The 13,131-nt window shown below is 34.9% G+C and overlaps 1 protein-coding gene across 2 annotated transcripts; it reads left to right on the forward strand.

Moving 5' to 3' along the window:
- Positions 1 to 2,212: 2,212 nt before the first annotated feature.
- On the forward strand, positions 2,213 to 12,852 carry LOC113704236 (thiamine-repressible mitochondrial transport protein THI74-like). 2 transcript variants are annotated; one of them, XM_072061585.1, is made up of 8 exons: positions 2,213 to 2,724; positions 4,627 to 5,016; positions 5,749 to 5,963; positions 9,141 to 9,211; positions 9,318 to 9,419; positions 9,963 to 10,080; positions 12,257 to 12,392; positions 12,475 to 12,852. In XM_072061585.1, exons 1-8 carry the CDS (start codon positions 2,644 to 2,646, stop codon positions 12,532 to 12,534), a joined length of 1,173 nt encoding a protein of 390 aa, XP_071917686.1. In that variant the 5' UTR covers positions 2,213 to 2,643; the 3' UTR covers positions 12,535 to 12,852. The 2 variants fall into 2 exon arrangements, with proteins under 2 accessions (XP_071917686.1, XP_071917687.1); XM_072061586.1 differs by having other exon boundaries at positions 4,709 to 5,016.
- Positions 12,853 to 13,131: the final 279 nt, after the last annotated feature.

A 13,131-nucleotide genomic window follows, 5' to 3' on the forward strand; every position in this document is an offset into this window, starting at 1 on the left:
AGAGGTATGTGATATTTTTTTAAAGTTGAGGGCGAGTAATGACATTGCCAAAAACCTTAGGGGAGAGTTCAAAAATTATTCCTTTACCATACCACCATCTTAGTTAGGAGCTCGTTGGACTTTAATCTTGTGGGAGTAGTTTCTCCGCGTTTTGCACATTGCTAATGGCCCATTTGGCCCTCTTACCAAAAGCTAAAACTAAAAGTCAAACATGTGATTATTGGTAGCCGATTAACACACACAAACCCCCCCCCTCTTCCCCTCCTCCTCCTTCTTCTCCTTTCTTGGTGGATCAAAAGTTGTCCTATTTGTATTGTACTAATTGATTAATTGTATCCAAAAGTTGCAATTTAGCCCAAAGTCTCATTCTGCAACCTATATACCAATCCATAATTTGGAGGAACCCCACCCCCACCCCCCCCCCCCCGCTCCCGCCCTCGGGGTTTACTGATTTTGGATTTAGACTTGTTAAGTTCTTACATTAGAAAAAAGAAAAAAGAAAAAGAAAAAGAAAACTTTGTTATGTTAGAACTGGGTATTTGACTAGGCGACCACGAAATTATTATATTCTCCACTAATCATTGGGGAAATTTTTATTGGGATACCAAAAACACAAATGAACGTAGAGATGCCAGCGGATCAAACTCTTAAAAATCCATCATATCAAATCCTAACCTGTATATTTAAATCTTTTACAAAAATCTATCAATCAATCCTATGACTTTTAATTCTCATTACCAAATCCTTTCGTTTTGAGTTTGGATTACCTGTCAGGTACTCTTTATCTGCTAATATGAATAATTAAAAAAAAAGGAATTAATTTTTATGAAACTAAAATCAATACACATCATCTTAAACTAACACACTACATTGAATTTTAAACTTGACCAGAGCTATAAAGAAATTCAACATTTTTATGAAGGGTGAATTTACCAATCCTCTAAAAGATGATTTAAACAGCTATCTACAAGAATTGTAAATAGAACATGATAAATAACAGTTTACAAGACAAACATGTGTATCAACTAAATATAAATTAAAGAGAATAAGCAAGTTCTATAGACACACCAATTCCTTAGTACATACATACATACATATGTGTATATGTGTGTGTATGTGTATTATTGGTTTTTTGGGATTCTCTTATTAGGGAGAGGGTGGACTGGGTGATTTAGAAAAAGGGAGTATAAGTGAGAGATCTCGAGTTCGAACACTCCCGCTTATATTAAAAAAAAAAAAAAAACTCTTGTCTAATCAGATTAACCACCATTCATCAATATCAAACCCTAATACCAAACTCTAATAGATTATTTATGTGTCGTCTAAACTGATTAACCATTAGGTCGAATACCCACGGAGACTGGGTTTTACCCTACTCATTGCCATCTCTGAATAACCATGTTCAAAATCAAATGAATGACAATTGTATTCAAGATGCAATCCAATTTTAACCCCTTGCCTTGATAATTTAAAAAATGTTACTATATTTCCCATGTGCGTGTGTATATATATATATTTCCCATGTGTGTGTATATATATTGTGTAAATGAGAGATCTTGAACCCAGGATCTCTTATAGTTTCCATGCATATAGCTTGGAATGCAATGTAATTCTAATCCTAGATACATAAACACTTGTTAAGTTATTTACGATTTTAGTATAAAATTTTGGAGAAATTTTGAAAAAGGGGATAGAAAAATTGAAAATTCATAAACAGGGTATACGTTTTTAAAAATTTAAAAATAGAGTATGAGACACAATTCATGAATTAAAATAATTAATTTTTTATCATTAAATGACCAAGTTACCCCCACAAATGTGCACTTTTTTAAAATAAAAACATGTACCTTACCAAATGAGAATGTATATCTTGGTAAATATAGATATACATCCAAATGTACACATTTAAATTGATATATGTGCACATACATACATATATATATATATATATGCTCGAATGTGCATATTTCGTGTTTGTGCACACAGAAGTGCTAATCGTGTATGTAAGGGCAAATTCATAATTTTGACTACAACAAAAATACTTTTATAAATTATGAACAATAGTCCATACCCATTCACAATTTTTTTAAAACTTGAACACGGTTATAAATTTCTACTTTTCCTGTCTTCCCCTTTCCGGTTTCCAAAATAAACCGAAGCTCTAAAGCTATAAATAATTTTTTTTTTTGGGTGTGTAGTTTTGTCTTAAACTCCACTAATTAAGTTATTAGTACTCCGACTCAGATTATTACTCCAAAACTGCACACAAGGGAACTGAAGGCGAAAGCAGGAATCCTAACCGAAAATGCTTAAAAATTCTTCTTAAGGTTAATACTTTAACGTAGCTAACGTTTGACATCAGCCTTGTCATATTCACAGATGTTAGAACATAGAAGCTAGAACAAGTTCCAGTCAACCGCGCCAAGCTCCAAGAAAACCCAACTAACTTTCTACCATTTTGTATGCAGTGCACCTTTCCTAGTCAAATTGTTCTACTAAATTGAAACTCCTCCAGGGCATTAAATATTACGTTGAAAACCAAGAATATTTAATATTTTTATCCCTTTAAATAGTGATTTTGCTGGCTGGATTTTTTTTGTTTTTTGTTTTTTGAAATTTAATTGTTTCTCCTGTTTTGGGGTGATGGGGTGGAAGTACCATACCGGGTTGGGGTTGATTGGAACTGTTGTGTTGATATGGGTTGCTTCTGCAGAGATTACTCAGGTTGGATATATCTTGTTCATTTATTAGTTTATTGGTATCTGAATTTTTTCTTTTTTTTCTTGAATTTGACTGATGTATTTGTTATTTTTTCTTGGTTAATTGTTACTATAGCTTTTCTGATGGTAATTGATGCATGATCTCCTTGTAGCTATGCTAGGACTAATTAGGTATGTTTCAGGCATGCAAGGTTAGCTTAGTTGATTACCAGTCATGAAATGTTAGAAATTGTTGGAGGGTTTATTCTCTCTCTGTCTTCCCTTCCCCCCGCTCCCACTCCTTCCAACCCTTAATTTCAGTATTTTTTAGGTGGAGGTAGCAATTTTTAAGAATTCATATGAATTTGGGTGGGACAAGGGGCCTGATGTTAATACAAAAAGTTTCTTGTATGGTCTTCACATGGACTTATAAGAACAAAGAAAAAAAAGTAAAGAGAAAAGAATTGTTGATTGTAAAAGCAAGAAAGTCAGTTTTAGAAATGTTGAAAGGTGTATTCCAGAAAAAGAAACGAAAAAAAAAGGGACATTGCAGGAGGCTAGATGTTGTCAACAAGTCGAAGATTAGATGTCAATCAAACATAAAGATAGAAGGGGACGATGTTTAACATCTTGGAAAGCTGGATGGGTTGGGGAAGGAAGGGGATGGAGTGGACTGTACTGATATGATCAAGGTTGATATTTGAGAAGTTCTAGGATAGTGGATGCGTGGAAAGGAGGCAAACGATTAGAATTCTCAAAATTGAGGAAGAAGCTTGACAAAGTTGCAGAGAGAGGGGTGATTTGGAGTTTCTAACATGATAAATGTTAATCTTGTACAAATGTTTTACGATAGAGGATGTGTAAAACTGTGTCGTAACCAGTTTTAGGCATTCCCATTTAGCATTTTCTGGTTTGGGCTTCTTCATGAATTTGCTCACTGATTGGTGGTATAATTCAGTTCCTGTGTAAAAAAAGTGAGGAAAAAAATTATTAGATGCAATCATATGCAATATGGGAGGTATATTAGAAGTCTCATGACTCGAATTCATTCATAGCCTTTGACTTGTGAATTGCATTTATTTTGTCCAGTGCTTCCGTGCATTTTGATTGCCTGGAATTAGAGTATTATAATGTCTGACGGGCATTAATTGTGGTGTTGCTTGTGTGGCTTCTTCAACTCTGGTATGTTGGATATTCCAAATTTCACCTGAGTAAAAGGTTATTATAATTTATGGATATCTTTCAGGTACAGCTATGGTGCATACCGTGCTTAACATTTCACTAAGAAAACAAAGGAAAAGAGAAGTGAGAAAGAGTGCTAGTTTTTGTTCTGCTTTTTTCTGTCAGATACCTGGTTATAGGAGTGATAGTACTGTTTTCATTGATTTAGTACTGGACATTGAACAAGTATCTTAGATGCCTATTAAGATGGACTTCTATATCCTTCTGTGAAATTCTAGTGTCTAGCCTATCTATTGTAACCTATAGTTTTCCTGGAGTCATGGTCACTCTACATTCAGTAATCATTTGAGTTTAATCTTGTGCCATGCAATTGTTTGCCCTTTGAGTTTGTTCTTTCTTGCTGCTTTTTAATTTTAGATACTATAGATCAATCAGCTGGCTGTATGAAGACATATTTGTCACCAGGCTGGGTATTGTTTCTAGGATAATTAGTCTCATCCTCTGATTTAATTGGGAACCAGAAAGAACTTCCCTTTTTATATACTTTGGAAAGGACTACAATTCTTGAAATTTATGTCAAGTTCATATAAGTTTCACGAATGTCAAGTGCCAAAACAAATGCCATATTTCTTTTATTATTGGTTTAATATGTGATTTTATCCACTTCTAAATGAAAGTTAACCAATTTGTGGGATTCGATTTGTGCATTAAATCTCTAAAGTCAAGCACCTGCAACTTCTTGCAGAAAATTTTTGCTCAGTATAGACAACCGTTTGCTCTTACTTATCTGGGGGTATCCCTAATGGTGCTATTCCTGCCAATAGCAGTTTGTAAAGATTGGATTTTCCATTTATTGGGCAAAAGCTCGTCTACTAAGTTTTACGGGGACAATCTACTCATAGATCCATCAATTGAACTGGATGTTCCTCTAAGAGCAAGTGAAACTACCTTTGATTCAAGGGACATGTTGAAGAGCTGCGATCTTGATGATACAGACCTAAATGCAACAGAAGAAGGGCTTTTGACGTTTAACCGAGATGATGAAATTCCTATACTTGAAAAGGCTTATAAACTTAGTTCGTGGGAAATTGTCAAATGCAGCTTTTATCTTGCTCCAATATGGTTTGCGACTGAGGTAATTGTTTTTATTCGATTGTTGGCTTCAAAATCACATCTTATCTTAATACACACCCTCAACACAGTTGTAGAAAAAGTTTTGACTATACTTGACTTATTTTAGACTTCAAAACATGCATTTTTTGCCAACCAATTAAGAATTTTAAAAAAGAAGGAAAAGAAAGGAGAAGAGGAGATAGAGGACTCCGTAGAACAGGGTTTAAGAAATTTCAACTCTTACCTTAAACATCTTAAGCTATATGCAGGCCATACTTTTTTAGTCATAACACAAAAAATCTTATTCAACTACAATTTGATATTTCCACATTCACAAAGTAATCTTTGAAAAGTTTGCAAAGTGGTAGAGAGGTAGCAATCAACCTAAAGGATGGCTTGCTATTTGTTAGAAAAATTGTTTTCAATAGACTCGTATCAGTGCAATATTGATGTTTTTCATGTGATGTAAAACAGTTTTGACTCGTATCAGTGAAAATGAGTTTTGTTTGGCCAATAATTGTTATCCTAAGTTGCACAATGAAGCTTTTCAACATTTTGTTTGAACAAGTAAAAAAGGAGCTAAAGAGGTGGGAAATGCAAGTATTTAAATGATTCTCTTAAAAGTCAGCCATATGCACTGTTGCATGAATTGTGCCTACCATCTGTACCTATTGATGCTGGATCCTTTAGATTATCCGTTAGATGACCAACCATGATTGTCCATTAAATGTTGACCACTTTGAAACTTTTGCAGTATTTATCAAACTCTGCCCTTGCTAATACTAGTGTGGCCAATACGACAGTGTTGACTTCAACATCAGGGCTCTTCACTCTATTCTTTGCAGCACTCATTGGTCAGGATTCCATAAATGTTGCTAAGGTTCTTGCTGTATTTGTTAGTATTGCTGGTGTTCTCATGACCACCATTGGGAAAACATGGGCTTCGGATGAAATGCTGAGTGCCTCTCAGTAAGTATTATTCGTTGAAAGCTTTCTACATTTTCCCCTCAACAATCATGTACAATAAATTGCTCCCATTTTTATTTTTTTTGGAAATTCTCTTTATTAAGTTGCATCTTTGACACTTGATTTCTCCATATGGTGTAGACTCTTTTTTAGTATTTCACCTTAGTGACTTCTTCCAGAAGAATATCTGGCAAAATAAATGTTTTCCCAATATGCAAGCCCTCTAAAAATTTATGACAAGTTCTCCAAAAAAAGTGGAAATCTCTGAAAAATAAAGCGAACTGATGGAAACTAGATTACTATATGGCATTGACAATGGTTTGAACCTAAATGCTTAGTGGTCAAACTTGTTTATAGTACGATCTTATGGTGTTTCATTATCTGATGTGAACTCAACTTCAATGAATAATGGATGTAGTAATAATCAAACCAAACATATTGTATAAAAATGTACACCGTGTCAGAAATATCAAAGATTTTTTTTACTGAAACACAGACGGTAGGTGAAAATCTCAAAAGTTGGTACATATGTATGAAGATATATACGGTCATCTTTCTTTGTCAGTTGCCGCCATAACTAAAACTCTCACAACTAGCGGTGACGTTTCTTTCTACCCTCAGGAACTTTGCTCAGCCCAAAAAGTACCATTGTTGACAATCACTAATTCTTTTGAACACAATGTGATGGATATCACATCAGTTGTTAACTTGGCGTGTATGTCTAACACATCATCTGTCATGCTCTGAACCTAGGCATTTCTTGACAGTGCACAATTACATATATGCCCATTTTCATGAAAACCTTGGACAGTCTCATGCCTACAAGGCTACCAATCCCAAACTTAGCCATATGGAAGCTTATCATAAATACACACTACTGTCACCCAATCCTTTTAATAGGACATTCTCATTTTCTGCCTAGTGTTGATTTGTCTCTTTTTGTTTGGCACTATCTCAGTCCTGCCAAAACTTTGTGAGCCTCCTAGAATAACTGACCAGAGATTTACCTCAATGACCATTACTTTCCTCAGTATAAGTAGTGGAAAGAGTGTATTAACTGGCAAGAAATCCCACTCAGAATTTTCATAGCTTTCGTATTTGCAAATGCATGCATCTGAGTCAAAACATCAGGCCTACTTATAACTCGCCTGCACCTAGGGTCATGCTGATTCTCTGAAGCAAGTTTTTCCTGCACTTTTTATGTACTATTTGAATAAATACCACTAGGCGTTGTTTCACTTTCTATATTTGGACTGATTGAGGTTCCACATGTGGTTGGGCTGCTGGACAGTTAGCATTCCGCCATATTCAAGATGTTAAAACTGCAGAGCTCTATTTTTGTCAAGAAGATTACTAACTGGTGCATACAGTGGAGATCTGAAGTTTCCAAAGTGAGCTCTTGTAAATCTTGTACCTGAAGAAGGAAGTCAAAGGAATGTTTTGAATTGACAAAAAGCTATGTGACACAAATCATAAACATGCAAAGTTCTGAGTAATATACTATAAATTATAATAATCTAGTAGTACTGAATACATGCACTAAGCACCCATGCTTGTCATTCATCAGCTAATCATTTTTCAGTAGAGTATCCTCGCAAGTAACACACTTTATTTTCACTTAACACTTGCATTATTTCCCTTATACTGGCATTCTCATGTCAGGACCCAATGGTTATGATTTAATTTGCTTTTGAAGACAGATTATCAAGTAATATTTTGAAATGCTTTTATGACAGTGTTAGATATTACATTTTTTTTTGTTTTAATGAAATATATTCAGGTATAGCATGTGTCTCTACATTTTTATGTTCATGATATCATCCCGTTGTTAACTATGCTTTCCAAGCAGAAACCACGGGGGTGCTAGGATAAAGTTTCTCCCATATTGTTGTTTCATGTAGTGTACATTTTCACTTATCTTTGAATTTTTCCTATAGAATGAGGAGGCTTTTCCTCATATAGGACATTTCCAGAAAAAAACATTGTGATTGGAATTTACCATGCGAATTCAACAGCAGAAGCCTCTTCTATGTCTTTCCACTAAAGGGCAAACAGAAAGAGAGAAACCAAAGCTTTTACTCTCTACCATAAGAGTTACCTAGACTTTTTTCTTATTAGTCAAGTGGTAAGCTAGGGCACTATTTGACGAAGAAAATATACTTCAGAAAAATAGTTCACGTAGCTCAGCTGGTTAGAGCAAAGGACTGAAAAGGTAGCCACTACAAAGAAGTTCTGGGAGCTTAAGAATGAAGCGTCTAGCTCATATTGGTCATGAGTCGAGAACAGGAATTGAATTTATCCTTCGCCTCCCTCAGCTTCTCTTAAGAAACTTGAAATTGGATTGATGACAAAAGAGAATCCTGGGTCTCCATTGGGCCCTCTTATCTGTTCCTTCTCTGAGCTTGCACAATACGTCCAATTGATTAGAATTAAAAAATTCTCTCCCTATTGTTACAAGCATACAATTCATGGGGAGATAAAGAAATAGATCTAGCTGAGTGCCTGTGGAACTCCTGTTGATGGTTCAATCAATTACTTCGTTGGAATGTTTGCTAATGATTTTAATAAAATCTGGCCCAAATCCTTTTTTCCTTATTGATTTTATTCTTTTCTTTCAACTTCCAAATAAAAAGATCTAATGTTTATTCAAGTTCCTAGTAAATACCAAGCAAGATTTCATTGGTTCGGTCTTTTGTTTATTTGGATCATAAAAAATTATCGATTTGAAGAGGCTGTAAGAAAAGAAAAATCAATTTTTTCCATGTTTCATAATATGCTTAACCAACATGGCGACAGTCATGCAGTAAACAGAGCTACTGATCCATGCCGCTACGAAAGACATTGGAAATCTAAACTGCCTGGAAGTAACCATTCGGTAGCATTGAGAAAGGGCAGATGTATAGAACTTTTCGACGTGATAGTATTAGACATAACACGATCCATTACTTTATGAGGGAAAAAAGTCCACATCTATTCTTTCTTACAATTTCTTTGTACTAACATGACTTGCATGTCTATTTACTTGACAAGTCCAGTTTATGTGCTAGATCTTAATAAGATCTTCTTGCCTGATCGTCCTAGATTAGTTTTAATATCTAATTGCTCAAGAGGTCTCTGCTTTTTCCTCTAGTATTTCTTTATTGTTCACTTTATTAATTAAATTTGCTTTACATTGCCTAGGAGTAAAAGACATAGCATCATTGGAGATTTTTTTGGTCTTCTCTCGGCAGTGTCCTACGGCTTATTTACGGGTATAGAATATACTTTCATCGAGAGGTTCTGTTTATTTATTTTAATTTATATTTTGCTTCAGTGAAGTGGACGACTTTTTCTAAATAAATGCAACCTCAAATCCAGTGCTACTAAAGAGATCTGCTGGATCAGATGGCGAGAGAGTTGATATGCAGAAGCTTCTTGGATATATTGGACTTTTTACTCTTCTTGGCCTTTGGTGGATTAGTAAGTGACAAGTAATGCATTCCCTGCAGAATTTTGTGTGGCTAAAGAGGACTATCATGCAAAATTTGGAACATAGAATTACTACATTAGTTTTGGCACAATGCGATCACATTTGTATGGATTTTGATGTTAAGTTGGTGGAAAAAAAGGCCAACTAAATGGGCTTTAAGATGTCCTGGTTCCACAATAGTACATCGTACAATGAGGAGCCAACAATAGCGTTTCACAATAGCCTTCTAGAAAGGAGATTAATACTGATACTGTTCCTATGCCAAAATAAGGAACCTCCAAGTCATCACACCATCTGTACTTTTTAAGTGGTCATACATCCATAAAGTCCTGTACTTGTTCAGTTTTGCTAAAGCTTCTTCCTCCATAGAACAGTTTTAGCTTTTAGACCACTGCACTATCTTCGTTGTTCAAAAGGAAATCCAAATGCTCATTGTTTTTTCCCATTTTTTTCCCTCCAAATACTGTCTCCTTTGAAGTTCATTTAACTTTTAACTACATTGCTTTATTTACTCTCGAGTTATGTTTTTTCAGTATGGCCACTTAATGCTCTTGGAATAGAACCGACTTTCGAATTTCCAAGTTCAGCATCCATCAAAGAAGCTGTGCTGTTAAATGGCTTAGTGGGGAGTGTTATTTCAGATTATTTATGGTATGGTCTACCTTTCATACTATTACAAGTAGTTAGTCTTTTACATTATATATGGTATATTTTCATAGATATCTTCTGTGTCTTGGTTAATCTGCCTTGGCTCTTGGTTCCAGAAATGTATTTAGTGTGTGAGAGATATTTATTGAAGTTCTATAACTGGGATATGTAAACAAAGAACTTTTGGTTTGACACAATGTCAAGTGGCTTATGCCACCAAAGCACTTCACTATAATACATTTGCCTGGAAAACTCTACAAAAAAGCAGTTTAGTCATTTATGGTCTAAAGGGTAACAGGAAAATTAAGACCACTGGAGTTACATTTCCTTCTACTAAGGTAATGAATAGAATAAAGTGCTGTACTGGGTGATTTGTGAGTAGATCAACATCACTGGATCTTCAGTTGCAGTATTTAGTCAAAGCAACTTCAGATCTGTTTTCCCATTCATAGGACTTACTACTTTTTTTTTTTTTTTGTGTTTTTTTTTGGGGGTGGGGGGGGGGGGGGAGAAGAAATCATGTGTTTTAATAAATGTGGACATTTATCTTTTTGATAACCTCCAAAAGATATGCTACATGGACAATGTATGACAAGTTTAATACAGCAGAAAATTTATAGAAATCAGACGTTGTTTTGCTACTATAAAATACAACTTCAAACTTGACCAATAACAGAAGCTAACTAAGAGGTAACCTTGCTTTCAACTTTCAGGGAAAGCCCAACACAATGTCACTGAACTTAATCAACAACATTCATTTAATTCCAGTATAATTTTTGTCACAGTAAGCAGACCAGAGATCGGAAATCATAGTTATGGCTTCACGAGATGATTAAGTGGTTCCTGCCACTGATGTTTTGACTAACCTATGGTATTTTCTATTAGTTTTCTGCTTTTGAGCAAATTAATGAGCTAGTACCTGTTACTTAGCTGGAAAAACAGAAGTTAATAAAATGTATAAGGTATATCTACATGCATAAAAAAGAAGTGAACAAGAAAAGAGAAAGATTACAGGAAAAGGATTCCAACCATGTAAATCCAATTTGGAGTTTTACATATTTGGTAGAGTCTTCTTTTTTTAGTTCTTCCCAAGAAAGCAGGGAAAATTTACTGGAGATACAGATAGAAAAAAGACAATATGCTCTGTGTTTTGCGGTTTGTCATATGTGAAATTTTAATAAACCATCTGAGTCTATGCATTTCAGTATTTCCTTCATGCATAGGTTATAACAATTAATGAATCCCTCATCCTCTCTTCGTGGCTATGATTTTCTATTGTAGTTGTCTCACAAAGAATTTCATGGCCACAATTTAAAGGTGAATTACCAAATTTCATAAGGCACTCTTCTTCTTTTTCTTTTAATGCACTCTTCTTCTTTTTCTTTTCAAGGTGCTTAATCTCAATATTTTTATTTGAAATTGTTCTCATGAGAATTAGTTTTGGAATGTCTTTGAAAAAATTAACTATTATGTATACCTATTGAAAACTATGTGGCTGCCAAAAGTGATAAAAAAATAATAGGGCTAATATGTATTCATTCGTGTTTAGTTAATCAACCTAGGAAAAAAGAGAGTAAAAAAAAAAAAAAAAAACTAAACCCCCACTTGAATTAAAGCAGCACTATGAAAAGGATAGATCTTCTTGTTCGGATTTCCTAACTGGTCGTTATGAAACGACTGTCTCCCTACGGCGAAAGATGGAAAGATCTACCTTAAATAATGGATGTTGGTTAGATTGTGAGTAGGCAAATTGTTCGAGGTAGTCAGCTCTCTTGTTGATTAAGCTTTGCAGGTAGCAATAACTGCTGTTGATTACCATTTGTATTCATACGTGCCTACTAGCTCTACTCTTTGGAGTAGTCTTCTGTTATTTGAGTGCCTTACGAGCTTGATTTAAGGATATTTTGTATGTTTGACTGCAAGTCATGCTTCTATGTTCTGATGTTTCAATTTGTAATTTGCTTCTACAGCAAGTAGTTAGCCCCATGTGAGTGACTAAGGTTGTGAATTCGATTCATCTTAGCTAAACTTTAGGACAAGATTCTAATCACAACTGGATTAGCTTATTTTACTTGTGCAATTGTCTTTCCTATTCAATCAAACTTCCAGTTTTCTTTTATATGTCCCCTCCAACATTGTGGTACTATTATGGATTTATCTAGTGTTCTCTATGAAACAGGGCGCTTTCTGTGGTGTGGACTACGCCATTAGTCGCGACACTTGGCATGTCCTTGACAATCCCCTTGGGAATGCTGGCTGACATGCTTATCCATGGCCGTCACTACTCTGCAATCTACATCCTTGGATGCGTCCAGGTTTAGTTAACTTATTTTTCTGACTGACTTGGATATGGTGTATTCAGTTTGTAACTTACTGATAAATGGAGGACGCAATCAGGTGTTTGCAGGTTTTGTCATTGCTAACCTCTCTGATAAGTTTGGGGGTAACAGAAGATGAAGTGCTTTACCAACTACATGACCTTAACCTTTTGACAACGCTGGAAGAAAGTTAATTTTTCCTATACAGAATATTATCTATGTGTTAATATGATTAGGTGATAGAACTATATTCCCATATTTTTTGTGGTCAGTATGTAAAGTGTGTGAGGGCTGCAATGTTATGCATGCCTCTTTCTTCAACATCCTATTGCCTAGTGTTAATTAAGGTGTAATCTTGGATACTTGTTTTAGTATTCTGGAACAATGTTTGGTCCTTAGTCCTTTTCTGATGGAAAGCTGCAAATGTGAAGTAAATCCTCTAGCTTATTACCAGCAATTCTCATAATTGACCTACAACTTTGTCCTCCTCCTTGCTCAGCTGGAGGATATGAAATGCCAGAAAGATTGGATCCTCAATGGATCGTTTTATTTCTTATTAGACGACAAAATACGTAGAAAGCTAGAGATATTCAAGTAAATCACAATGTTTTACTTCTTTAAAACTTTTCAAGATGAATTCCCAAGTTTTGGATAATAAAAGGGGGTAAAAATAATCTTTTCAATGCACCCAATTTGAATTCTAGTTTGCTTCAAAGTAGAGTTTTAACTTTCTTAA

The sequence above is a fragment of the Coffea arabica genome, chromosome 8e, assembly GCF_036785885.1.
Source record: "Coffea arabica cultivar ET-39 chromosome 8e, Coffea Arabica ET-39 HiFi, whole genome shotgun sequence".
Classification (NCBI taxonomy): Eukaryota; Viridiplantae; Streptophyta; class Magnoliopsida; order Gentianales; family Rubiaceae; genus Coffea; species Coffea arabica.

What these genes read in the sequence shown, in the direction of transcription:
- LOC113704236 (XM_072061585.1), top strand. Translation starts at nt 2,644, where the DNA reads ATGGGGTGGAAGTACCATACCGGGTTGGGGTTGATTGGAACTGTTGTG. An exon ending in CTTCTGCAGAGATTACTCAG is followed by an intron (nt 2,725 to 4,626) that starts GTTGGATATATC and finishes AACTTCTTGCAG; the next exon opens with AAAATTTTTGCTCAGTATAG. An exon ending in GTTATTTCAGATTATTTATG is followed by an intron (nt 10,081 to 12,256) that starts GTATGGTCTACC and finishes TCTATGAAACAG; the next exon opens with GGCGCTTTCTGTGGTGTGGA.